Source organism: Acinonyx jubatus, chromosome A1 (assembly GCF_027475565.1).
Source record: "Acinonyx jubatus isolate Ajub_Pintada_27869175 chromosome A1, VMU_Ajub_asm_v1.0, whole genome shotgun sequence".
Classification (NCBI taxonomy): Eukaryota; Metazoa; Chordata; class Mammalia; order Carnivora; family Felidae; genus Acinonyx; species Acinonyx jubatus.
In genome coordinates, this window is record NC_069380.1 from 207,179,828 (window position 1) to 207,205,165 (window position 25,338).

Below are 25,338 nucleotides of genomic sequence, written 5' to 3' on the forward strand. Positions count from 1 at the left end.
TTGATTTGCATAATGCCAAATGATGCTTCTTTCAGATTCTGGTATGTTTACCATATATTGCTTCAAACATGCCAACAGACTGTCATTTAGTGGGAGAAAAAAGCCTAGACTATTATTTTGAATATCTACAATCAATCAGTCCATCTGATAATACGCCCAGGGAGCCAGATGCCCCAGAGAAACAAGATCCTTTTTTTTTTTTTTTCGGTTGTTATCAAATGACTTACCCACAATGACTGCAGTGACAGTGAGCAGTACAAAAGCATTCCGAAAAAGGTAACTTTTAACATCCTCCTTTGTGATGCTCTGCACTTTCCTCTTGGCCAAGAGTGTACGCTTACGAACTCCTCGCTGGAATCTCTCCATCCTGCCCCCCATCCTGGGCTCTTCTCCGTTGGTTTTAGTCATATTTTACTTCTGTAGGAATGTCTTTTCTTTGCACTTCAACGTCTCGGAATCACCCCCGGAAAGCCAGACCTCTTTGGTGTTAGAGAACACAACTAGAACAAGGAGAGGAGAGACAAGAGTTACAGCCTGCAGGGGTGAGAAATCAGGGCTGCCCCACAGCAGGGCAAGCTGTTGGCATGCTGCATAATCTCAGTAGGAATCAAGAGCTAGAGAGCCGCAATGCCAGGTTTCAAGGCTGGGTGGGAGGTGCATATTTTACAGGACCACGTGTGAGAAATGTGCATCAATTCAGAATCTACCAGCAGAAATGTGTGTTCTATTTTTAAAAATTTGCCCTTCCTATTCCAATGAGGCTGTAAAAGGGTTCATCAGAGCAGAGTGTGACTAAGCAGCCCCCACCCCCTCAGTCTCCCCCAGAACCAGCCAAGTGCTTTTTGCACAATGTTCACCCTCAATAAATGTCTAATTGAATTGAACGCACAGGAAGCGCTCAATAATTACTTGCTGGCTTATGTTGTGTACCCGGTGAAGGCGTAACCAGGTCAATAAAATGAATTAAGATATTGATATTTCATCCTCAGGGCTTTCTGTTTTAAATGATAAAGATTTTCTTCATTAAGGAAAAAAACCCACGATAATATCAGCTAATAAATATGGTCATGAAAAGACTGCAATGAAAAGAACATATGCACAGGACTTGGGAAATATATTTGACTATTTTGCAGGGTAACTTTTTAATTTTTTCTCTGAAACAAGCAAAGTTCTCTGAGCCTATCTATGCATTATCTGTAATCGTAATTCATTTATTTCCATTTTTATCACAAGTATAAGTACAAAGTAGCATTTGTCTTTGTGTCAATCATATCGGAGTCTCCTGAGGAAACCATCACCGACTTCTGGGTATTTCAAAATTTTAGAATTTCTAGAACAGATGAGGCGAATCCAATTTTCATTCCAAACATTACAGCGTGTGGTTTCTAGTTTCTTTAAAGCGCTCCTAGGTTATTCAAATATCTAAGTCAATCTCTCCCGGGTGGAAATCGGTTCTTTTGAAAAAAATCAAAGGATTCCTCCGGTTGTATAAGGTTTGTAATCCACAATCTTTCCCGAGATCAATCCAAGTAAAAATCAGTGGTGCCTGTGGACGTGTGTATATGGCAACGCCAACAGCCAGCGTGTGCGTCCGCGGGGGAGGTAACTGGAAAGCAAAAGACTCCTCCGGAGCTTTTGGCAAATCCAAGTGTGGAAAAAGAGACTCGTCTTAACAGTTTTGACTTTTAAATAAAATTGCAGCTTGGGGACAGTGATAATAAGACCTACGGCTTGTTGAAGACGTCACGGCAGATTAGAAGTTTAGGGAGAAGTGAGGAAGGGGACAGACGAGAGACCAGTTTTTTTTTTTTTTAAACTAGTCTCTGGTTCCCTTTCCAGTCACTTTTAAACAGACCAGCTCAGCCTTGAGTCTTTTCTACCTCCCGAACCACAATCTACCCCCAGTCCACCCTGAATGACTCAACTCCGAGTTAAGAGCGAACACGGCATAAGCGGACACCATGCGCTCATTACATTAAATTACTAACGTGGACTTTATCTACCAAAATGGCTAGCTTTTCACTCTCGCTGCTCCTCTGCTCGCGAAACAAAATCCATCGGCGGAGACGTGCATGGAGAGGGGAAGCCCGGCGGCAAGACAGGACGTCAGACTTACCTTTTCGGATTTTGTAACGGGTAGAAGGTACCCCAGGCAATGACAAGGTGAATTCCGCAGCAGGTACGGAAGAGTAACGAACGCCACGAGCCCGGCATGCATGCGCTCTGAAACTGCAAGTTACTATCGGGGCAACTTAAGAAAAGGGGAGGAGTCTGCGCCCGGGACAGGGGGAGTGGGGAAAAATGAAAACACCACAGGGAAGGAGGGCGCAAACCCGAGGTTTCTGGAATACTGATTAATCTTGGCTCACCAGAAGCATGCTTGCTGGCTCTGTTTTGCTCCTTAGACCACTTTCACGCTTTGTCAGTTCACTTTCATTAGGAATGCAGAACCGGGACCAGGAAGAATTGCAAAATAAAGCTCACACACACTCAGAAAGCTGGAAGTCTTGATTAGAACGTTTCAAAGAAGACTCTTCTAAGACGAAATTTAATTATCTCGCATTATTACAGGTTTCCTCCCCCTGAAGGAAACACGAGAGTGCTCTTTTGCCTGGTTGTACACTGTTATGAAAGAGTCCCTCTTTTCAGAATTGGGGGAAATAACTGACATTTCTTGGGAAGACCCAGAACGCAACAAGTATGGAGGGGAAACAGTGCTTGCTACTATTCTCTAAAGTTGCCTAAAGTTACTCAAAACACAAGATGAGACATGCCTCTATGTTAGCAGTTTAAATTCTGTTATAACAAATCTAATTTAGCTCCAACTTTGCATTGCAAAGACTGAAAAAGCAACGCACAGAGACCAGGATCTTTTCTGAACTATAAAGTAAAAAGCATTTTAGGACCAAGAGTGTAAATGCACACTTGAAGATTTGTGATTTCAAAAGATAAGTTCCTGTGCATATTGATGCTTCAGTTTTAAAGGAAGCTAAACATCCTCCTTGCCCCCCCACCCCCCCCACTGCCCCCACTCCCCCCACCCCCCCACCCCCATCCCTGCAAGTGCCATTATTTTTAGGAATTAGAAAATTCTCATTGCAGTTTTAGTTCACTTTTCTTAGAAAGAAAAATATATTGTGAAAATAGATCTAAACAAGGAAAAAGCTCAACTCAGCTCCAAAACTTAGAAGTTGTTTAGCATGAAGAAAAAAAGTTTAATAGAGACAAAAATGCATACCAAAAATTGCAGCCAGAGTTCTGTATTCCTGCTCATTAAATCGCATATTCTCCATGCAAGATCTGCTTAGTTCTTGTGTCTGTTATCCAACAGGAAGGTATGTTTTTCCCTCATTGGCAAATCCAGGAGATTTGCTAAAGATACGTCTCCTGCCAACATCAACTGTTTCTTTTAAGCCCTTTCGAACAGCTACTGGTTGGAAAGCAATGGTGAATCATGCAAATGATTTAAAATTACAAATGAGCAGCAATCATAACAACTTCTAAACGTGGCATAATTTTAAGAGTTTATGGAAAATATATACTCTTGACAGTCCCAGCCCACAGCCATCTTTCTCTTCCTCTGATCTCCTAGGTCACTTAGCATCTGTACCACATTGTTTAACACTTAATTACACTCTGTTTTCTGCTAATCCTTTCTTTTTAAAATCATGTTAAGCTTTGGCTTCTCAACTGAATTATAAGTTCTTTGAGGGCAAGAACCAGTCCTATGCTTGATACATAGTAAACATGAAATAGCTCTTATAAATGCAGAACGTAACATAAAAGTATGAAACAAAATGCTTTTCAACCTTCTGTGTTAAAACAAAAGTATTTGTTTTTATGCTGGCGCTTCCGACCTAGGTGCGTGGAACAGACATCATTTCTTAACACCGTGACCACATTTGAAAGCATGTATTTACTACCTTAAGTCCTATCTGAGCCATGGGTTTAAGACTAATTTGTCCATATTTCTTGCGGAAGTGACTTGTCTTTTAAGGGAACTTAAAAGAGAAATCTTTAAATGATTTTAAATGGTGTTTCAAGCCAAGTGGCATTTCCATTTTTTAATTCTGTTTTTTTCAATAGGCAAGTAAAAGGACTAGAAAAACCACACTTAGGTTAGCATAGAGATAAGAAGGCCCTACTGCCCTTTCTTTTTTTTTTTTCTTCTTCTTTTTTTTTTTTTTCCCCCTAAGGATTGGTTATAAACCATTTCATTATTTTAGTTTGTGCAGACATGATGGGAGTCTGGTATACCCCTGAGAAGGAAGTAATTCACCACTGAAAGTTTTGTTGGCTGTAATAAAACCTAATGAGAAAATGAGATGCAAAGAGTCTCAGTTCAGAGTTCATCTGAATTACAAGGTTTTAAGTCTGGGGGAAATATTGAGAATTGCTTCTTTTAAGTCCCACTTTCTCTTTGGGAAATCTGCAGCAATAATGCCCTTGGGGCAACTTGGGTCTCCTCAGCACATATTTCTACCTTTTCCCATATTTCATAAATAAGACCCTTAAGTGTTAAAACAGCTTTTTCCTTCATAGAAATATGCAATAAGTGAAAGATCAAGAAGTTATGAATAAACCTCTATAAGCCAGACTTCGTTTAAAGCTACTCTGGGTAGGAGACACAGAACCAGCGAATCATATTAATTTTGGTATTCCAGAGTGAAAAACAAACAAACAAACAAACCACATGTAGCAACACCACTCCTTTTGAAAAATCTTCCAGGAATCCTCTTTGAACATACGATTAACAAAGTATGCTATACGTATTATTATTATTATTATTATTATTATTATTATTATTATTTTGAGAAAAATGTTACCGTAACGACCACCAAATCTAACTTATTCTTAAATGGACTGTTTCCATTCATTAGTTTGATGTATGAAGGATCATGACTAACAAGTAAGTGCTGTAACATAGTACAGAACGGTTAAATTTCAGCACTCAAGGAAAGGATATTCTGGAATTTGGAAAAGGAAATGGATTAGAAAATCTTTTAACCTTTATCAAATGTTTTCCACCTTTATTTATTTATTTTATTTTTTTTTAACGTTTATTTATTATTGAAAGACAGAGAGAGACAGAGCGTGAGCAGGGAAGGGGCAGAGAGAGAGGGAGACACAGAATCTGAAGCAGACTCCAGTCTCTGAACTGTCAACCCCAGCTGACATGGGGCTCGAACCCACAAACCGCAAGATCACGACCTGAGCCGAAGTTGGCCGCTTAACCAACCGACCCACCCAGGCGCCCCTCCACTGTTATTTCTAATTTCATGTTTCATAAGAGATTTTATCATCCTTTATTCAAACAGCTTATGTTTTAAGGATCCTCATAAGGAGTGTCAGTTCTTCTACAATTTGGAAATTATAGAATGTTAAGACAATGAATGGGACCTGATTTAACCCTGGTAGAAATACCAGAGATATAGTAACAGTAGAGGTAGAACTGGTATTTGGTCTTTTGTTTTGTCTTGAATTTTTTTCTTTCTTAGGTTTGAATGTAAAAAGCAAAACAACAAAAAAAACTGGTGTGAAGTGTGATTACTTGGATATTATTTTTAAAGAAATTTTTTAAAGTTTATTTTATTTATTTTTGAGAGAGAGAGACAGAGACAGAGGAAGAACATGGGAGGGGCAGAGAGAGAATGGGAGAGAGAGAGAATCCCGAGCAGGCTATGTGCTGTCAGCATGGAGCCTGATGTGGGGCTTGAACCCACGAACTGTGACATCATGACCTGAGCCAAAATCAAGAGTCAGATGATTAACTGACTGGGCCACCCAGGCACCCCTGACTGGATTTATTTTAAACCCAGATGAAGCCTGAAAAACCCAACCCTAGGGGTGGCTTATAATTAACCTTTATCATATTCATTCATTCATTCATTCAGCAAATCTTGAGCAAGTATTGTGCTCCAAACACCAGTCCCTTTCCTCAAGGAGTCCACCAACACACATGTCTGCAATCTTTATGCAGTGGGCAAGGGGAGAACCCCACAGGCAGCTTTGGGAATTCTGTGCTGGGGCCTGTTTCTACCAGGTTCTCCCAAAGAGACTGAGAGCTTCTTGAAGGAGCTGTGCCTGGCTAGTGGTCTGGACATTGTATGTCCAGAAGATCCAAGATGTCAAATTAAAGAACTTGAACTCTATTCCTAGGCAAGAGGGAGGCACAGGATTTAAGCACAAGAGTGATTTTAAATTTTGAGTTGATCCAAATCCTTTAAGTGAAAAAGACTTGAGTTAGGAAGTGGAGGAAAGGTGGAGCATTTACAAACTGGGATAATTCACACCCACATCAAAAAAAAATTAGATTCCATTGAAAAATACAGACGATCTCATGATACCAAGGCCCTTCAAGGGAAGGCTGGCATTGAGCAAGACCTCCTGCATCAGGTGAGGTATGTACTCCCCCTTCACTGGCCTGCCCACTTCACTTGTTTTAGTTATCTTTAATGTATTCTGATGTTTTGACCTTTGGTGGGGTTTGAGCAAGGGCAGAGGTCTGGAGAACCCCAACATAAAAGGAAGGAAGAACATGAGGAACCCTCTAAATAGACCCACAAACAGAAGTTATGCCAACCATTTGATCATAAGTTAGCCAAGAGTTGGATATAATGGTGGTTGAAAGAAATCGAACACATTTTCTTTGTACTAAAACTCAAGACGATCTGCTTTTAGTGAAGATTTCAAAAGTGTTATTGCTATTAATTGCGACATATTGTGAAATGGCATTTTCCCCAGTTGCTCACCATGAGCCAAATCTCTGAAGGACCAGAATCTTGGTTTAGTGGAGAAAGATCATGTAGGTTAATTGGAATTAAAGCCTTCAGCCAAGTGCTAGCAACAATAACAGTCAACATTTTTATGGTGCTTTATGGTTTTATAAGTGCTGTTTCTTTTTTTTTTTAATTTTTTTTTCAACGTTTATTTATTTTTGGGACAGAGAGAGACACAGCATGAACGGGGGAGGGGCAGAGAGAGAGGCAGACGCAGATACGGAAACAGGCTCCAGGCTCTGAGCCATCAGCCCAGAGCCTGACGCGGGGCTCGAACTCCCAGACTGCGAGATCGTGACCTGGCTGAAGTCGGACGCTTAACTGACTGCGCCACCCAGGCGCCCCTAAGTGCTGTTTCATACATCATCTAATTTAATCTTTGTGACAATGCTTTGAGGTACATTCTATTATTACTAGTCTTGTATATCCAGATATTGGCGTGGAGTTTCATACGGATTATGCAGTTTGCTTAGGGTTACAGTCAGCGAGTGACAAGAGTTTGTAACAATTTTCTGAGAACTTTAGTTTCTTGGGGTGCCTAGCTGGCTCAGTGGGTAGAGCATGCGACTCTTGATCTTGGGGTTGTGAGTTTAAGCTCCATGATGGGTAAGGAGCCTATTTTTTTAAAAATAGATAAAGTATTAAAAAAAATCTTTAGTTTCTCATCTTTTTCTAAAAGAAGTTCCTGGTAGCTTTTATTAAGGACAGAAAAGAAAGTAAAGAACATTAAAAGGAAGGCCTACCCTCTCTTCCTCCTCCAATCTCTGACAGGTTGATTGCCCCTCCTATCTGTTCCCAGGGCTCCCTGGGCTTAACTTTCCAGAGTGATCACCACTCTCTTCTGCAACAGACTGTGGGCTCTTTGAGTGCAGAGCCTGTGTTTATAACCACTGCATACTCAGTAACCAGCACAGAAGGTGCTCAGTGAAGAGTCGCTGCATGAAAAAAGGGACACAGCAAGCCGCAGATAAGAGATTTCATCAATTCACTCCAATCCTAAGACTTGGAGAGAGGACATCAGTAAACATTAAACTTTAAAAAGTGGGGGAACAAAGCCAATGAATTCCCTTTTAAATCATTACCAGATTCAAGTAGAACTCTCTAATTGAATGGGTAGGAGGTGGGTGTCATGGTCTATCTTTGTGTCCCTCTTTTCTCCTCCTTAGGTAGGCCCCTGAGGCACCTCAGCAAACCCTGGATTCCATCCATCATCCTTGAAAACAAGGATGCATGAGGAAGTCAGGTTGGTTTGCGCCATTGTTCTTTAGGGCCAGGTTCAGGATTAGAACTTGGTCCCCCATTCGTGTTCCCATTGTGTCTTCAATCACTAAGCCACATGTTACTCCCCTCGCAATTTTGAATGTCATCTGTAAGATGAGGTTGGACTACATTATTTTTCTCAAGTTGCTTTCCCTATTAAGATTCTGTGATTCTAAATCATGTCATGCCAATAATGGGCTCGCCTTATCCACTTCTGCCTATTTAAAGACACAGATTTTTATATGCACTCAATGATTAATGGCTTCTCATTAGATTTCTCTGCCACAAATTAAACACAAACACATAAACAGTCGCCAAAGGAAGCTTATTGAAGGGCACGGGTTTTATGAAGCACAGTGATGACATGAATCTTTTATAACTGTTTGCTGGTATAGAATCATAATTACAGCAATCAAGACAGATACACATCTTTTGTAAGGAAAAAAAAAGTAATTATAATTTAAAAGCACACAGCTCAAAGTTGCCATCACAAAAACGACTATTATAGCAACTATTTCGCATTTGGACATTTTTTTGGCAGGAGGTCTGGGCATTGTTTATTGTGAGTCAGAAACAGGCACTGAGAAAATATGCAAATTTTTTAAGCAAGAGAAAATGCAGCTTTGAGTTGAGAAAACAGGGTGAATGGTGGAAGCTGTCTGGGCCTTGAACACAAATCAACCTTAGCCGCTGAAATCATTTTTGGTCATTGGATGCTGTTCTAGCAATCTGGGGTAAGGTCAGAATAAAGTTATTTTATGCTTTAAAACGTACATTCAAGATTGGTGCTGTGCGCCTGAGTGAATATCTGTCTTCTGCTAATGCTGTGTTTATGGATTGATTCTGAGTAGAAAGACTACGGAGGAAAGCCACCAGAATGCTCATGGATCCCATTTTTCTCGGCTGGGCAGGGAACTGCTGTCACCTGGTGACTTCTATTCACCTGTGGGTCACAGAAGAAGCAAAGGCAAGCCTCCTTTCTTGCCCAGCTGCTTCCCCTCACAAGATCACAGCTGCTGAAGTGAAATGAACTCAGGGTGACCAGTTCATTCCTGTCAACAGGCCTCAGTTGTGAAAAGGTGTTTCTATGAGAACAGCATAAATCCACTAAGTTCTTCCAAAAAAGAAGAAAAAAAAAAAACCAACCAAAACTCTTAACATCAATAGGTGAAACTAGGGGAGATAATATGGCATTGGTGAAAAATACACTAAAACTGGGGTTGGGCTGTGAAACCTTGGGCAAATATTGTAGTCCTCCCCTCCACATGAAAGGCAAGAGGAGAGCTGGGTTTCAAACTTTTTTTTAACCCTTTGTTTAAGTAAAATCTCAACCATGAAACCAACAGCAATGTGGCACATCAAGAATAAGCCTAATGTGGGGTTGCCAGAGCCACTAGATTAGCCCTTCCTCTTGCTTTCCCTCACCTTTCCTTGTGCCCACTGCCAGCATCTGGACCCTGAGTTGGTTCCCAGGGCAAGATATGTAAACAACTAAATCAGGTGTTACTCAAATTCTAAGAATAACACTCTGATAAGCAGGCCTAAACTCTGAGGAAAAGACCAAAGGCATAAAGTAAACTCTAAGAACCCTAGTTTTAGTAATGCCTCAGTTAATAAATTTTATAGAGGCTGACTTGATCTAGTAAATTCCACCATAGGTAAGATGTGTAGGTGTATGTGTTTCAGGTCTCAGGCTTAGGTCTAGGGGTTTTGGTGATGATGAGATTGAACTGACTGAGGGACTGGTCACATTTTTTATGGCCTTGTGACCTAGCTAAGCCCCAGGACAGATGTGAGAAATAAAGCACAGCAAAATGAATGGTTTGCCCAAATCAACCAGGTGAATGTCAAAGTCAAGACCAGAACCCAGTGTTCACTCTTAGCTCTAAGCATTTCCAGAAAAGCATATTGTCCTGTTATACCAATTACATTCAGTGAAAGCCTTGTGTGATATGACTCACTAGTAAGACCAATGTTTTAAAATCCAGTGTTATAAATCTGAGTTTTCCAGTATGGTAGCCACCAGAGACATATAGCTATTGAGCACTTGAATGAGGCTAGTGCAAACTGAGATGTGCTGCAAGGGTAAAGTACACATTGAGCTTTGAAAACTTGATCCAAAAAATGTTAAAAGTTCTCATTAATAAATATTTATATTGACTTATGCTATAATAATATTTTAGGTATTGGGTTAAATAAAATATATTAAAATATATTAAAATCAATTTATCTGTTCTTTTTGCTTCTTTTAATGTGACTAGTAGAACATTTTAAATTACATATGGGACTCACATTGTATTTCTACTGGACAGCACTGTTATAAAATGATTATTCTTTATAGAGGAGTCCTTGGAATTGGCAGGGCTGGCTGGCAAAATCTCCTCTCTAGCCCATTTCCTTCCAATTTATTTAAATAGATTAACAGGGGCGCCTGGGTGGCTCAGTCAGTTGGGTGTCCTACTTCAGCTCAGGTCATGATCTCACAGTTCGTGAGTTTGAGCCCTGCATCGGGCTCTGTGCTGACAGCTCAGAGCCTGGAGCCTGCTTCGGATTCTGTGTGTCCCTCTCTCTCTGCCCCTCTCCTATTGTGCTCTGTCTCTCTCAAAAATAAATAAACATTAAAAAAAATTTTAAATAGATTAACATAAGATGAGAATATTGGTTTCTGCACAAAGGTTTCATGCTAGTGGTAATACTACTACTAATAAAAACAGCTACCATTAGTTGAGTCTTTTCTATGTGCTGGGCACTGTGCCACGTGCTTTACATTTGCCTCATTTGCTTGTCACAACCACTCTATTGTTACTAAGTGTTATTATTCCCACTTTAAAAATGAAGGAATCGAGGTTCAGAGAGAATTAGCAACCAGCCAAGGTCACAAGCTGGTTAAGTGGTTGGACTGGGATTCCACCCCAGGCCACTTGCATTCAAAGTTTAGGCACTTAAAAGCCACACAATTCTTGTTGCTGGAACTTACACTCCCAATGAAAATACTGCCCTCAGAATTCTACAAATTCCCACCATGTTTAAAGGCACTGGAGGGAAAGTGGAATATACAGAAAGGGGCAAAATGGCTGCAGTCCTCAAGGAGGTTACAACACAGTGGAGAAAATAAATGCACAATGAAATAGATGACAAAATAAAACCTGAAAAGATTAAAAATAAATTTCTATAGACATGAGAGAGATTAATTCCAGTTGTGGGGAAAAAGAGTTTCATGGAAGAGACAGTATTTTACAAGGAACTCTAAAGATGAGGAAGTTTTTTTCCACAGTTAAGAATATCTTAGGAGAGTCATTCTAGATGGAGGAATGGAGGTGTCTAGGTGAAAGACATGGAGTGGTGTGGGGGGCATGAGCAAGGACCTTAGATGGGCGTTCCATGCATGGCTAATGGATGGAGAAAAGACCAAAGAGATACGGTATACCATGTTTTGGACAAGCAGAAAAGTGGGAAGAAGGTAGAAACAACGTGTATACCTCGTGTTCTTGACGATGCACTCAGAGCATTTCTTAGGTTGAGAAAGTCTTTAGGTGCAATGTTCAATATCAAAGGTAACTTTGTACTAATGCACTTTGCAGAATGCTAGTCTTTTTTTTTTTTTTCTCTCTAGAATCTGGCATAACAAGCAGTAACACCACCAACAACAAAATCAGTCCCTAAAACCTTCCAAGAACTACGCAATCTTCATGAGCCAAAAAGAATATATCCAACCATAACAAGACCCTGTGGGAGTTACTCCCTGGTGGCCAACACTCTTCCATATTCCAGGATCTCCATCACCAGAAACAGTGGCTTCTCACCCTCCACCCTCACCCCAATCCACATTCTTGTTAAAATCTTGGTTTTCTTCTATTCCATTAGAGGAAGGCCTGTCTCAGTGACAATAGATTCACCAAGAAATAGTAGTTGCTAACATTTACAAGGCAGACAGAAAAGATTAGAGGGGTGCCTGGGTGGTTCAAGCATCTGACTCTCGGTTTTGGCTCAGGTCAAGATCTCATGGTTTGTGAGTTCGAGCCCTGAGTCAGGCTCTGCACTGACAGCATAGAGCCTGCTTGGGATTCTCTCTCTTTCTGCCCCTCCCCCACTCACACACATGTGCACATGCGTGCTCTCTCTCAAAAATAAATAAGCTTCAAAAAAAAAGATTAGAAAAAAAGCAACTTTCACCAGATGTAGAGAAAATGAATGATTTTATTAGGTAATCTGTTGGAATCCCTTTTAAGGTGTCTGCTATGTTTTTCTCATGTGATGTTTAAGACAGAACTCATTCCTCATGGCCTTGACATGGCAGTAGGTGGAGTCCTCCCTCCTCTAGTGCTGCTTATACTTGCATCTTTCCTCCACCAAATCCAACAGGACTCAGAATTTTAGTTCCATTTTCAAATTCTTCCAGGACATTGGAGCCATGAAGCCTCTTGTTCTAGAACAGTTTAGTGATTAAAATGTGGTCCCAGTCTAAGCCTAGTCTCATGGGTTAAAGTGTGTGGAGATGGGATTAAGGAAAGGAGGCGTGTTTACCCTAGGTTGACTACCCTTTGTACTTTTCACTATAATCTCATCACTATGGTCCAGCACTAGCAAATCTTACTCCTCCTGGGACTGGCCCTATTCCAGGAGGCAATCCTGTCAATCCTGGAGCTACCCCTCTGGCATTCCTTTTATCTACCAGGAATATCTGGTTTTCCCAACTTCTTCTTTTTTTTAAAGAAGGTATGCCTGGTAATTAGAATTTTAACATAGCAATTTCATCATCAGATCTTTGAAATCTGCTGTTTTTTTTTGAGAGAGAGAGAATGAGTGGGAGGGGCAGAGAGGGAGGGGGACAGAGGATCTGAAGCAGGCTCCAGGCTCCAGGATCCACACTGAGAGCTGAGAGCCTGATGCAGGGCTCAAATTCACACACTGTGAGATCACGACCTGAGCTGAAGTCAGAGGCTTAACCAACTGAGCCACCCAGGTGTCCCGCCCAATTCATTGCTTCCTTGCTGACCTTTTAGAGCTGTTTTCTTGCGTCTTCTTGGTGAGATTTCAGGCTTTGAGATATTGGGCTTTATGAAAGAAGATCCTTCCTATAGACATGTCTTGAGTTGATGAGAGCTGCCTGGAGGTTTAAAAATGCACATTGACTTCATGATGTGATTTGTGTGGTTAGGGTGAGAAAGAGGAAAAGAACAAATGAGAGAATGGACAAGGGCACAGATAATCTTCAAAAGGAATGAGACAGGCTATGGCCAAAGCTGGGATTTTGATTCTCATTATAAAGGGAGTGTAGACTAGAGGAAGGCTCTCTTCTGATCTTTCTCTTGATGTTGACTTAACATTTTCAGATTCCTCAGCTCCACCAGCATGGGCCCTACACGTTTTTCCCTTATTCTAGTGCCCCTTCAGTCTTTATATTTAAAAAGTGTTTACTTATTTGTTTTGAGAGAGAAAGAGAGCAGGGGGAGGGGCAGAGAGAGAAAAGAGACAGAGAATTCTAAGCAGACTCTGCACTGAGGGCTTAACCAACTGAGCCACCAAGGCGCCCTTGACACATTTAAGTAAATGGTGACACATATAAGTAAATATTTTCCTTTTAAAATTTTTGAAGACTTGAGTATTCAAAAATATCTTCTCTTCACAAAAGAGTAAAATATATAAAGTTGTTAGTGTTGCCTTTCTACACTGCTTCACACTCTCAATTTTCACTCCCATTTGTTCACTCTTTATGCAACAAATATTGAGTCCCTGCTCTGTGCCCAGCCCTGGAAAGTCATGAAAAAAAAGAAAGAAGGTTTTCACTCTCATGGAGCTTTACATTCCGGTTGGGAGGAGACAGACCCTATACAAATAAATGCTCGCTGCTTCTGGAAAGGGCTTTGGACCTCACTGTGAGTGGATAGGAAGGCATTTTAGGGCTTAGCCCCATGCAGAAGAGTGATGGCCTTTTAAAAGGCTAACACTGGTTGCTGCATGGAGAATGGTTAGCTGTATGGAGATTAGTTAGAAAGCTACTGGAATAGTCCAGTGAGAAATGATGGTGGCTTAGATTAAGGTCACTAACAGAGACGTGGTGAGAAGTGGCCCTTTTGGGGTTGTATTTTGAAAGAAAAACTGTCAGGATTTAATGATAATTTGGACAAAGGTATGAAAGAAAGAGAGTAGTGAAGGATGGAGGTAAGGTTTTAGGATTGAACAACCAGGTAAATCAAGTTTAATTGAAATGGAGTGGAGAGCCTAAGGTTCAGGTTAGGTGTAAGTGAATGAAGAGTCCTGTTTTGGATCCTCTCAGATCTCCAGATGGAGATGTCTAGGTGGCAATGGCATCCAAGAGAGTGAAAGCTAGAATTCCATTTGGAACTTGTCAGACACATGGAATTAAGAGCTGCAGTGCAGCATAAGCACGCCCAGGGAGTGCGTGAGAGTACATGAAGACAAGAAGATTCATAACTGAAATGGAATTGAATAACTAAAAATTAAATAGTTGAGGTTATTTTATTTAACATTATACATGCTAGTACACCAAACACTATTACAAAGGCTAGAGTTATATCTAAATGAATCTCTATTATGCTCCCTCATATTGTTAGCCAAATTTGTATAAGCATTTATTGGCTCAAAAAGATGACACCAAGGTTTTTGGCCTGAGAAACTGGACGACTGTAGTTGTAACGTACTGATTGGGGGGAATGATCCAGAACAGATTTGTGTGGGGTGTGGTCAGGGCAAGCTATCAAAACTTCAGATAATCAAATGGAGATGTTGAATGGGCTATTAGATAAAAAAGAAGGAATTCAGGGGAAAGGCCTGGTTTGAGATTAAATTTGGTGTTATCAACATCTAGATAGGGTCTGAAGCTATTTCAGCAGTAAAGGAATGGATGTTGTCTACGAGGGGGTGAGTGTAGCTAGAGAAAAGATAATCAAGGACTGTTCCTGTGGGCTCTCCAATGTCTAGAAATGGAAAATATATGGAGGAATTGGAAGAGAGACAGTAAGGTAAGGGAGGAGAAAGCAGAAGTATTATCTAATATACCAAATTACCTTAAATATTACAAGTACTTAACCCATCACATAGTCACAGGTTCTTTTAAAACTTAACACAAGTATAGAGCCCCATGGGTTCGATTTCCATTGTCTCTGAATTTAATTCTAAATCTCTCCAGGATTATAGACACTTGCCTTTGGAAATAATTATGTCATGCAAATAATTTTAAGGTTGCTTTCCCAAAGGACTATTTTGGAATTATGCTTGCTGTTGTATGTTTCCAGCTAATTAGTGTTGCCCACCGACCAGAGATTTTGGCACGGTATGATGTAGAAGCTGCAGACACCTATGCTCCTCACTTCAAAATTGTGTAGTTATTAGACCTGATGCTATATCTTTTTTACTGTTAGTAATGAAGCACAAATACATGCAATTGTATTTCAATATAATTGGTTCCCTTTGTAATTTTTTTGGTTTTTATTTTATGTACTTATGTTTTTTTATTTTATTTTGAGGAGGGACTTTATGAGAACGCCAAAGGGGACCATGGTGCAGAAAAGTGGAGAATCTCTGGTGTCTGGATCTGTGGTGCATTCCTTGCATATACTTCCCACTTCTCAGCACCACACAACTCTTAAAGATGGTGTGATCATATGCTACTGGTTATCTTGGGGATTTGACCAATGACAGTATCTTCGTTCACAGTGTCTTTTCTCATCTGAGATTTTATTTTTATTTATTTTTCATTTTTGTGTCATATATATGGAGAGAATGCATGTGGGGGGGGGTGGAGGGAGGGGCAGAGGGAGAAGGAGAGAGACAGAATCTTAAGCGGGCTCCACACTGAGCATGGAGCCCGATGGGGGGCTCGATCTCACAATTGTGAGATCATGACCTGAACTGAAATCAAGAGTCCTTCACTTTAGGTAGTGAAGTCTGCTATTGTTACTTCTGTCTCCATGGCTTTTGAGGTTTTTCTAGGTTTTGAGTATTTCTTGGAGACACTTTCCCCACTCCAAAGTTATAAAAGTATTGTACTTTCCAACATTTTCTTAAAAGATTATTTATTTATTTTGAAAGAGACTGAGAGAGCAAGCAAAGGATAGAGAGAGAGGGAGAGAGAATCCCAAGCAAGCTCAGCACTGTCAATGCAGAGCCCAACGTGGGCTCGAACCTGAGCTGAGATCAATAGTCCAATGCTCGCTCAACTGACTGAGCCACCCAGGCACCCCTTCTTCCAACATTTTTATAGGGTTTTGTTTTGTTTTTCATCTAGCACTTCAATCCAATTGGAATTCATTTTTATGTCTGTTGTGATGTGTGAAACTGAATAAAGGGAAACCTCACTGAAAATGGAGTAGGGAGGTTGGAGGAGGGAACTCTCATGCCCTGCAACTTGTTGCCAATTGCAGACCCCAACAGGAAGAGGCCTACTTTCCTGCTCCAGCAGGAGGGAGAAAAAATTTCTCCTTGCCTGGTAACAAGTTTGGCCAATAAGAAAATACTACAACTTAGCCAACGAGAAACTGTCACCACCTGGACTATCTCTTTTTTCCCAATGGACTTTCATCCAAAGCAGCCTCTTCCAATGTCCTCCTTTTCTCTCTAACATAACTTTCTTCTCTTTTGACCTCTAGACTCACATATGGTTTGCCATGGCCTATAAGTCTTGTATTGCAATTCCTCTGCTATGCCCAAAATAAATCCATTTTGCTGGTAAAAATAACTGGCTGTTTTACTTTTAAGGTTGACAGATACAAGGATCTAAGTTTTTCAAAAAAATTTTTGACGTTTTTATTCATTTTTGAAAGACAGAGAGTGTGAGCGGGGGTAGGGCAGAGAGACAGAGGGAGACAGAGAATCTGAAGCAGGTTCCAAGCTCTGAGCTGTCAGCACAGAGCTTGATGCAGGGCTTGGTGCAAAGCTCAAACTCACAAACCACAAGATCAATGACCTGAGCCAAAGTCGGATGCTTAACTGACTGAGCCACCCAGGAGCCCCTATAAGGATCTAACTTTTTAATTTGTTCTCCTACAATGCTAGCTAAATGTTTCAAAACCATTTATTGAATAGTCAATCTCTTTCTCATTTACCATCTTGTAGAAGCTTTACTGAGATATAATTGATATACAATAAGCTTATTAAAAATATACAATTGGATACATTTTGACATATGTGTATACCCATGAAACCATCACCACAATCAAGATAGTGAACTACTCTTATTTCTTAATATCTTCAATTTTATTTATTTATCTTTTGAATAGTTAGCACATTCACATAGTTGAAAATTTAAAGACATAAAATGTTTTATTATAAAAAGTTTCATTACTCATACCTAATTCCAGCCTTAAGTGCTCATCTCCCTCTCTAGAGGCAATCAATGTCTTTAGTTTCTTTTGTATCCTTATAGAGATGTTTATTTATATCTATATTTATTATTTTTTTAATTTAACTTATTTTTTAAATAAACTCTACCCCCAATGTAGAGCTTGAACTCACAACTCTGAGATCAAGAGTCCGCATGCTCTACCAACCGAGCCAGCCAGGTGCTCTGTCCGGTATGTTTATTATTAAATAGCGATTATACCTTAGTAAAGTTGCTGAAAATATGGTAAGTGAGGAAAAGATTTACTATTCAAAAATAGAAGTATTTATGCATATATAAGCAAATGTATGTATTGTACACACACACACAAAATAGTATATAATACACATTGTTTTTCATATTCCTATTTTTGCCTTACTAATATATTTTGGACATAATTCCATACCTATGTGTATTTATTTATTTTATATATCTGTTAACGTTTGTTTATTTATTTTGAGAGACAGAGTAAGAGAAGGAGCATGTGCTCACACGTGGGAGGAGCAAAGATAGAGGGAGAGAGAGAATCCCAAGCAGCCTCCATGCTGTCAGTTCAGTGCCCGAGGTGGGGCTTGAACTCATTAACCATGAGATCATGACCTAAGCTGAAATCAAGAGTCAGACACATCAAGGACTGAGCCACCCAGGTGCCCTCTATACCTATATTAAAAAAAAAAAATTCTTCATTCTCTTTTGCTTCTTAGAATTCTATTGTATGGATATACTCAACAAATATTTATTGAAAACATGAAGTACTTTTCTAAGCTGTGATATATAGTGAAAAAACAAACAAAAATTCTTTCCCTCACAGAGGTTATATTCTAATGAGATCTTATCATAATTTATACAATGAGTTTCTTGATAATGGACATTTAGATGGTTTTCAATCTTTTGCCACTATAAACAGTGCTGCAGTGAATACTGTATATATGTCATCTTACGCATGTGCAATCAATTGGTAGAATACAATTCTAGAAGAGGAATTGCTGGATAAGAGCATATGTACATTGGTAATTGATATGATCACATCATTCTTAGTAGAAGATTATCAATTTACACTCCCACCAATAATGTATTGATTGTGCTGGTTCCTCCATGTATTGTTCTATGTGGATTTTTATTTTCGGCAATTTAATAGGTAAAATAATGACAAGTCATTGTAGAGTTATTTACATGTTTCTTCTGATTAATGATACTGGGCATTTTCTCATATCTTTAAGAGCCATTTCTACTTTTCCTCTTCATCTATTGAGTTGTTAGATTTTTCTCGCTGATTTATAGAATGCATATATTAGGACATTTTGGCTTTTCTTCTGCGATTTAACTGTCTAAAATTTTGACCAGTTTGTCATTTATCTTTTGATTAAGGCTATTATGGGTTTTGTTGTACATAAATTCTGGTATTTATAAAATTGAAATGATCAATATTTCCTTTTATAATGTAGGGGAGGTTTTTATGGTACTTATAAAAGTTTTCCCGGGGCGCCTGGGTTGGTTGAGCGTCTCACTTCCGCTCGGGTCATGATCTCGAGGTCTGTGAGTTCGAGCCCCGCGTTGGGCCCTGCGCTGACAGCTTGGAGCCTGGAGCCTGCTTTGGATTCTTTGTCTCCCCCTCTCTCTGCCCCTCCCCCGCTCATGCTCTCTCTCTCTCTCTCTCTCTCTCTCTCTCTCTCTGTCAAAAATAAATAAACATAAATTTTTTTTTTTAACGTTTTCCTCACTGCAGGATTATAAAAAACTGCAATGATTTCTTCTTGGATTTTTATGATTTCATTCTTTGAATTTAAATATTTAATCTACCTGAAATTGTCTTGCAATAAAGTAAGGATTCAACCTAATTTTTTTTTTCCGTTTGGCTGCCCCAACACTATTTATTAAATAATCTTTCTTTTCTCCATTGATTTAAAATGCTGTCTTTATAACTATTAAATTTTCACATATATTTTTTGCCTTTTTACTCTGCTCCATTGATATGTCTGCATATCCAATGTGTCAATACCACAGTTTTAACTACTGTAGCTTTATAATATAAAGACCTTTTTTTCCCACTGCTCTTGTTTTTCATGATTGTCTCAGCTATTCTTGCATGCTTGTTTCCATATATTCTTTAAAATTAGCTTACACATTCCAATATCTAATTATTTTGTTGGGATTTCTGAGGAGACCAACATATAGCATTTTCCCCCCTCTGTCCATGTTTTGAACAAATTGAGAAAAAAATGTAAAGAGGCGTATGGGAAATAAAAGTATAACTTTTATTAGAGACCAAGGCTGAGTTGGATAGCTAAGAATACTTCCAAATAGGCTTGTGAACTGAAACTTAGAATTAGACAGATATGCCCCCCTCGAATCAGAGGTAACCTCTTAAGGTGGGAGCTGTCCTGGTAAGACTTTGGAACCAATGCTCCTGAAGTCTGTTCACTTCAAAAAAAACAAAAACAAAAACAAAAACAAAAGCAAAAGCAAAAAACCAAAAAAAAAAAAAAAAAAAAAAAAAAAGGAAGGAAAGAAGCAGCCAAGAAGGTCGATTTTATTCTTCTTAAACTTGTCAGAGGACAAGAAGGAGGAGTGACTAAGGGGTTGGAGCAAGACCTTAAAAGTTACCCCTCCATAGAAAAGGAAACTGAAGATTTCCTTTCTAACAATTTGATGCTGGTATGAGCAAATTATTATCCCACTTTTTAAGATGAAAGGCGTAATAAGATGTTAAGAAGTCACACAGACATCTTTATCTTCTACCTCAGTTCATTCCATAGGCAAAGCCCTTCTTGCCTTCGACAAATCCCCTACACTAATTATTTTGGAATATTCTCTCACCCCAACATAAATATGAGAGAAATTTATAAAGATAAATTTCTCCATTGCTTTGGGTGTGTATTTTCCTTCATTGAAATGATTTAGAAATAATCTTTAATATAATCTCATGAATAATCCTTAATTCAAACTTCAATTGCTTCCAGTAGCAATTTCAACACTAAATTCAGCTTTTTCCAGTGGTACTTGTTTCAAGATAGCATCTTTCTTGGCAGCTATCCCACAGTTTGGGCTCTGTCTGACTCACCTCAAATTAACTAACCCCAAAGTGATGCCAACCTGCATGCATAGTTCCCTCTCCATCGTGCTTTTCTTTTTAAATTTTTTTTGGGATAGTTAATTTTATTTGTTCAAGGGCTCATATTGCAACCACTAAACCAAGCATGGCTTCAATGCTGTGAGCCCAGATTCACATATTTAGGAGGATAAAAGCAAACTGTGATCCATGTATATGGATGAAAAACTAAAAGCTCACAGTTAATCACATTGTAGTTTTACATTTCTATGGCTTAGAAGCCAGAAGTCACAGGTCTTTTAGGTCTTTCTGGATGTCTCACAAAGTATTTGCACTTTTCTTGAGCTGAGCAACCTCATCACTTGTCAGCTTCTGGTTGATAACACTGGTTAGTCCCCGAGCGTTCAGGATGTGTGGAAGGCCCAGGAAGACTTTCTTCTCAGTGCCATCCATTCCCTTCACCATGGCTGACACTGGATGAATCCTGGATAGATTTTTCAACATGGATTCAGTGAGATCAGCCACACTTAATCCAATAGCCCAGCTGGTATATCCTTTTTAGCTTGATGACTTTGTAGGCACCGTCTTAAGCACTTCCTTCCCCAATTTTCACTGTCATTGTCTGTTGCCATGTCTGGATTCAGTTCCTGGAGAGAAATGCCTGCCCCATTCATGCCACTCTGCACAGCCACACTTGAGTTGCCATGTTCTCCCAAAATCCATCCATGGAGCTGCTGGGATGAATGCCAAGTTTTTCAGCCATAAGGTAGAGAAATCTAGCAGAATCCAGATTACATCCTTTCCAATCACATGGTGGTTGGGTAGTCCACTTAGCTTCCAGGTAACATATGTAAGAATATCTACTGGGTTGGAGACCACAGCTCTGATACAATCAGGCCTGCACTTGACTATCTGAGAAATAATGAATTTGAAGATGTTAACATTCCTCTGCACCAGGTTGAGCCGGCTCTCTCCCTCCTGCTGGCGGACTCCTGCAGTTACCACCACAATCTTAGAATTGGCGGTCATGGAGTAATCTTTATCTGCCACAATTTTAGGTGTCTGAAGAAATAAGCTCCCATGTTGCAGATCCATCCTTTCTCCTTTGAGTTTATTTTCCAAAACATCCACAAGGGCAAGTTCATCAACCAGAGACTTTCCCAGAATGCTGATGGCACATGCTATACCAACTTGTCCAACACCCACTATAGTGATCTTATTGTTTGGGACAGTTGCCTCTTCTGTGACTGCTGCAATCAGTTTTTTCTTAAGAGTTGCCATTGTGCCCAGAGAGAAATGGCTGTAAGAGTCGCGTGAAGGAGACAATGTCAGCTGTGTTGTGACTCTCCATAGAGTGTTTTTCTTATTCTTGATGGTGTCTATGGGATTATTGCTGTGGACCCTAAAACTGGGAGAGGAAGACTGGCACCTCTTCTGGTTTGCTGAACTTGAAGTTGGAATTATCCAGGGCCATTCATCTACCCTACACCTGTTCTACAACCCCATGAGATCTGGCTGCACTAAAACTGACCTGCCTTTTGGATGGAACATGTCTCTTCAAGGATCACTGAGCTCCTCCTAATCCACATGTTCTTCTAGGTGGTAGATCCCCCTTAGCCCTCCAACTCTTGTGCCCCACCCTGAGACACATGATTCCGTGGAATTCCAGAGCAGGGGCTTTCTTCCCAAACATATGTTCTGAAACAAAATACTGCTTACTTTTAAATCGCTATGTTAATATAGTAGGTACCCATAGGAAGAGAAAGAATCATCTTAAATGTACGTCATTACTGGAATCAGAAGAGTGAATTTATTTTTGAATGTGCTGCTGAAAAAGAATTCAGCTTTACTGCATAACCTCCTAAAGAACTAATGCAAGTCATGATTACAAAAAGCTTTCATGGCCTTTGTGTGTGTGTGTGTGTGTGTGTGTGTGTGTGTGTGTGTGGTTTTCTTTCCTTGCCTTTCTTCTCTTTCCTTTTCTTTCTTTCTTTCTTTCTTTCTTTCTTTCTTTCTTTCTTTCTTTCTTTCTTTCTTTCTTTCTTTTAAAACTCATTCTCTATCTTTGTGCTACTGAGTTCAAGCACACTCCACTTAAGAGCTTGTTAATGTTCATCACAGTATCTGTGTTGAAGTTTGGGAGGTCCATGGAACTTAATTAGAAAGAAAGTTGGCTCTAATTTTATCTTTTAGTACCATACCCCCACTTGAAAAAATAAAGACTGGCTGTTTGAAGACCCTTAAAAAACTATTCTTTAGTTTCCTCTTCATTTGTGTTTACTGCTCAAAGTTTTCCCAGGGGAGAGTGGGAGGCAACCATAGGACAGTTCAGGCGTTCTGTTCTACTCCTTTTCTATCGAAGGGCTCCAGATAACAGCCCCAAAGAAGGGAACATATCCAGGCCTCACAGCAGGATGTCAGTACTTTATAATAACCTCTCCCACAGCCTGAAGCTCCCAGCACTATTCACTTTGTACTAGTACCCTTGACCCAGCACAAAGGAAGACTTTGAAAGTCACTGGACCCCACATCCATGCTGAGAACCCAGGACGCAGGATGCTACACAGCAGTCTTCAAAAAGCCCCCTAATTTTATTTCCACCTCTGATTTCTGGGCCAGAGTCTTCTGCTTGAACAAGGGGGAGAACAGCTGTGTAAATAAATACAGATAACTGCAATGAGCTGAATGCTTTCCCCCAACTGCCTGCTAAGCTCATATAGGCTCTCAGCTGATTGTGTAGATGGATAAAGACATGGACCAAATGTGCTGCAATATATGATATTCTTCAGGGAGGAAAGTGGTATTAAGCACCCAGAAGTGTTCTGTATAAAATAGGGCTGCTGGGCAACCAGAAGCAGTTAACTGAATCCTATTACACTAGTTAGGAAGCTTCAAAAAGCCTGTTTTCCTAACACCTATCAATCATCCATCCAGCAAACATTTATCGAGTATCTACTACATACAAAGCATGTTTCTAAGTGTTTATGGGGTCACTTGGAAAACCTCAGGGAGGTCTGTCTGTGCCTTTAGGCATGTGGATCAGAGCAAAGGGATAAGTAGTGATTGAAAGTACAGTTTCTGAAGTCAACTGTCTTCAGAATGAAGTCAACATTCCCTACTAGCTGTGTGGCCTTGGGCAAGTTGCAAACCCTTTCTGAACTTCAGTTTCCTCACCTCTAATATTTGTTTCCTCATGTGCTGCACAAAGTCTGCCACATAACAAACTTCCAGTGCAAAGATCAGCTGCCTTATAGGGCATAGATTAAGCCGATGCAGAAAACAAACCCCACCCCAAATTCAGTAGCACAGCATGGTAGAGGTTATTTCTCTGTCCAGAGCTGGGAGGTGCAGGGCTGTAAGGGTATTTCTATCACTTTCAACATGTAGCTTCATCTCCAAGACCAAGATGGTTGCTCTGGCTCTTACCACATCCCTGCCAGCAAGAGAAGGAGAAGGTCAGAGGAGAGTATGCTTATTGCTTTTAAAGGTATAACCCAGAAGTGGCACATACTATTTCTTGTTACATTCCATTTGCCAGAACTTAGTCATGTGATTGTGTCAAGCTGCATTAGAAGGGTGGGAACTGTAGTGTCTAGCTGGCCATGTGTTTAGCTAAAACTCATAACTTCTGTTGTGTGAGATGGTGGGCCACAAACCATCCCAGCCACAGCTATCATTATGACCTACTCACAGGGCTCATGACAGTCACTGCTGGAGGAGCCTTGGAAGATCATGGGAGGTAGACTCCTGGACACAGGGGTAAGAAGAAGAAGAAGAAAAAAAAATTCCAATGGAGGGACAGAGAGCTCAGAGACATCAAAGAGGGGATTTGTTTACAGTATATTGAGAAGTCTGGATTATCTGGGGTGTAGTGTGCAATAACAGAGCTGTGTGGGAAGCAAAGCCAGAGCATAGGTTAGCAGTAGCTCATGAAGGGCCTGAGACATTTGTACTGTATTCTTCCAGTCAGGGAAGAGATAGTACAGATTTCCTTAGTAAGGGAGGGAAAATTAGGCAATGTACTTTAAGAACGTACGTGACAGCCACGAATAGGCAGGAGGTGAATGACCAATTGGAGAAGTCATTTAAATAAACCAGGGATAAGATTTTGAGGGCCTGAACCGGGCTAAAGTGGTGGTAAGATTGCTAAAAGAGTCAGATGGGAGGCACCTTTGGACATAGAATTGACAGGATACAGGAACCCACTGAATATGGGTGTGAAGAAAATGGGTCAAGAATGACCCCAAGTTCTCCGCCTTTGTTTTTGTCAGGACAGTGATGCCATTAAAAAGGACAGGGAAGGGGTGCCTTGGTGGCTCAGTCAATTGAGTGTCTGACTCTGGATTTCAGCTTAGGTCATGATCTCACGGTTCATGAGTTTGAGCCCCACATCCGGCTTTGCGCTGACTGTGCAGAGCCTGCTTGGGATTCTCTTTCTCCCCCTCTCTGTCCCTCCCCTCCTAAAAATAAATAAATAAACATTAAAAAAAAAAAAAAAAAAGGACAGGAAAGCCAGGAAGAGGGGAGAGAAAAGCTAGGACAGGGTAATGTCTTATGAGCCAGTGAAGGAGAGAGAACATGGGACCCATATATTTAAATTTATTTTTTATTTTTTTGGATAATTCTTTAATGTCTGCTCACCTCCACTAGACTGTAAACTCATCTATAGCTGCATAACAAACCATCTCAAACTTTGTGGCATGAAACAAGCAAAAAAGGTCATTTATTACTATCTTTCATGGGTCTGAGGGTTGACTAGACTTATCTAGGTGATTATCACTCAGGGTCTCTCATTCAGTTAAAGCCAGACAAGGGGAGGAGGTGGAATCATCTCAAACACTCACATGTTTGGTAGTAGATAGTGGCTATCAGCTGAGACTTCAGCTGGGACTATTGGCCTGGGTTTCTTC

At 40.1% G+C, this 25,338-nt stretch overlaps 1 protein-coding gene and 1 pseudogene across 1 annotated transcript in view; both read right to left on the bottom strand.

Moving 5' to 3' along the window:
* SLC1A3 (solute carrier family 1 member 3) overlaps positions 1-2,274 on the bottom strand; it is a 78,249-nt gene extending 75,975 nt beyond the window's left edge. Inside the window, exons 1-2 of the mRNA XM_015078215.3 lie at positions 2,117-2,274; positions 228-500 (exon numbers count right to left, since the gene is read on the bottom strand). Coding sequence (XP_014933701.3) covers positions 228-408 — 181 coding nt within the window. The 5' untranslated portion in view covers positions 409-500; positions 2,117-2,274. The remainder of the gene's footprint in view (positions 1-227; positions 501-2,116) is intronic.
* Positions 2,275-20,536: 18,262 nt separating this feature from the next.
* LOC106980878 (L-lactate dehydrogenase B chain-like) lies at positions 20,537-21,767 on the bottom strand (annotated as a pseudogene).
* Between the last annotated feature and the right edge of the window lie 3,571 nt (positions 21,768-25,338).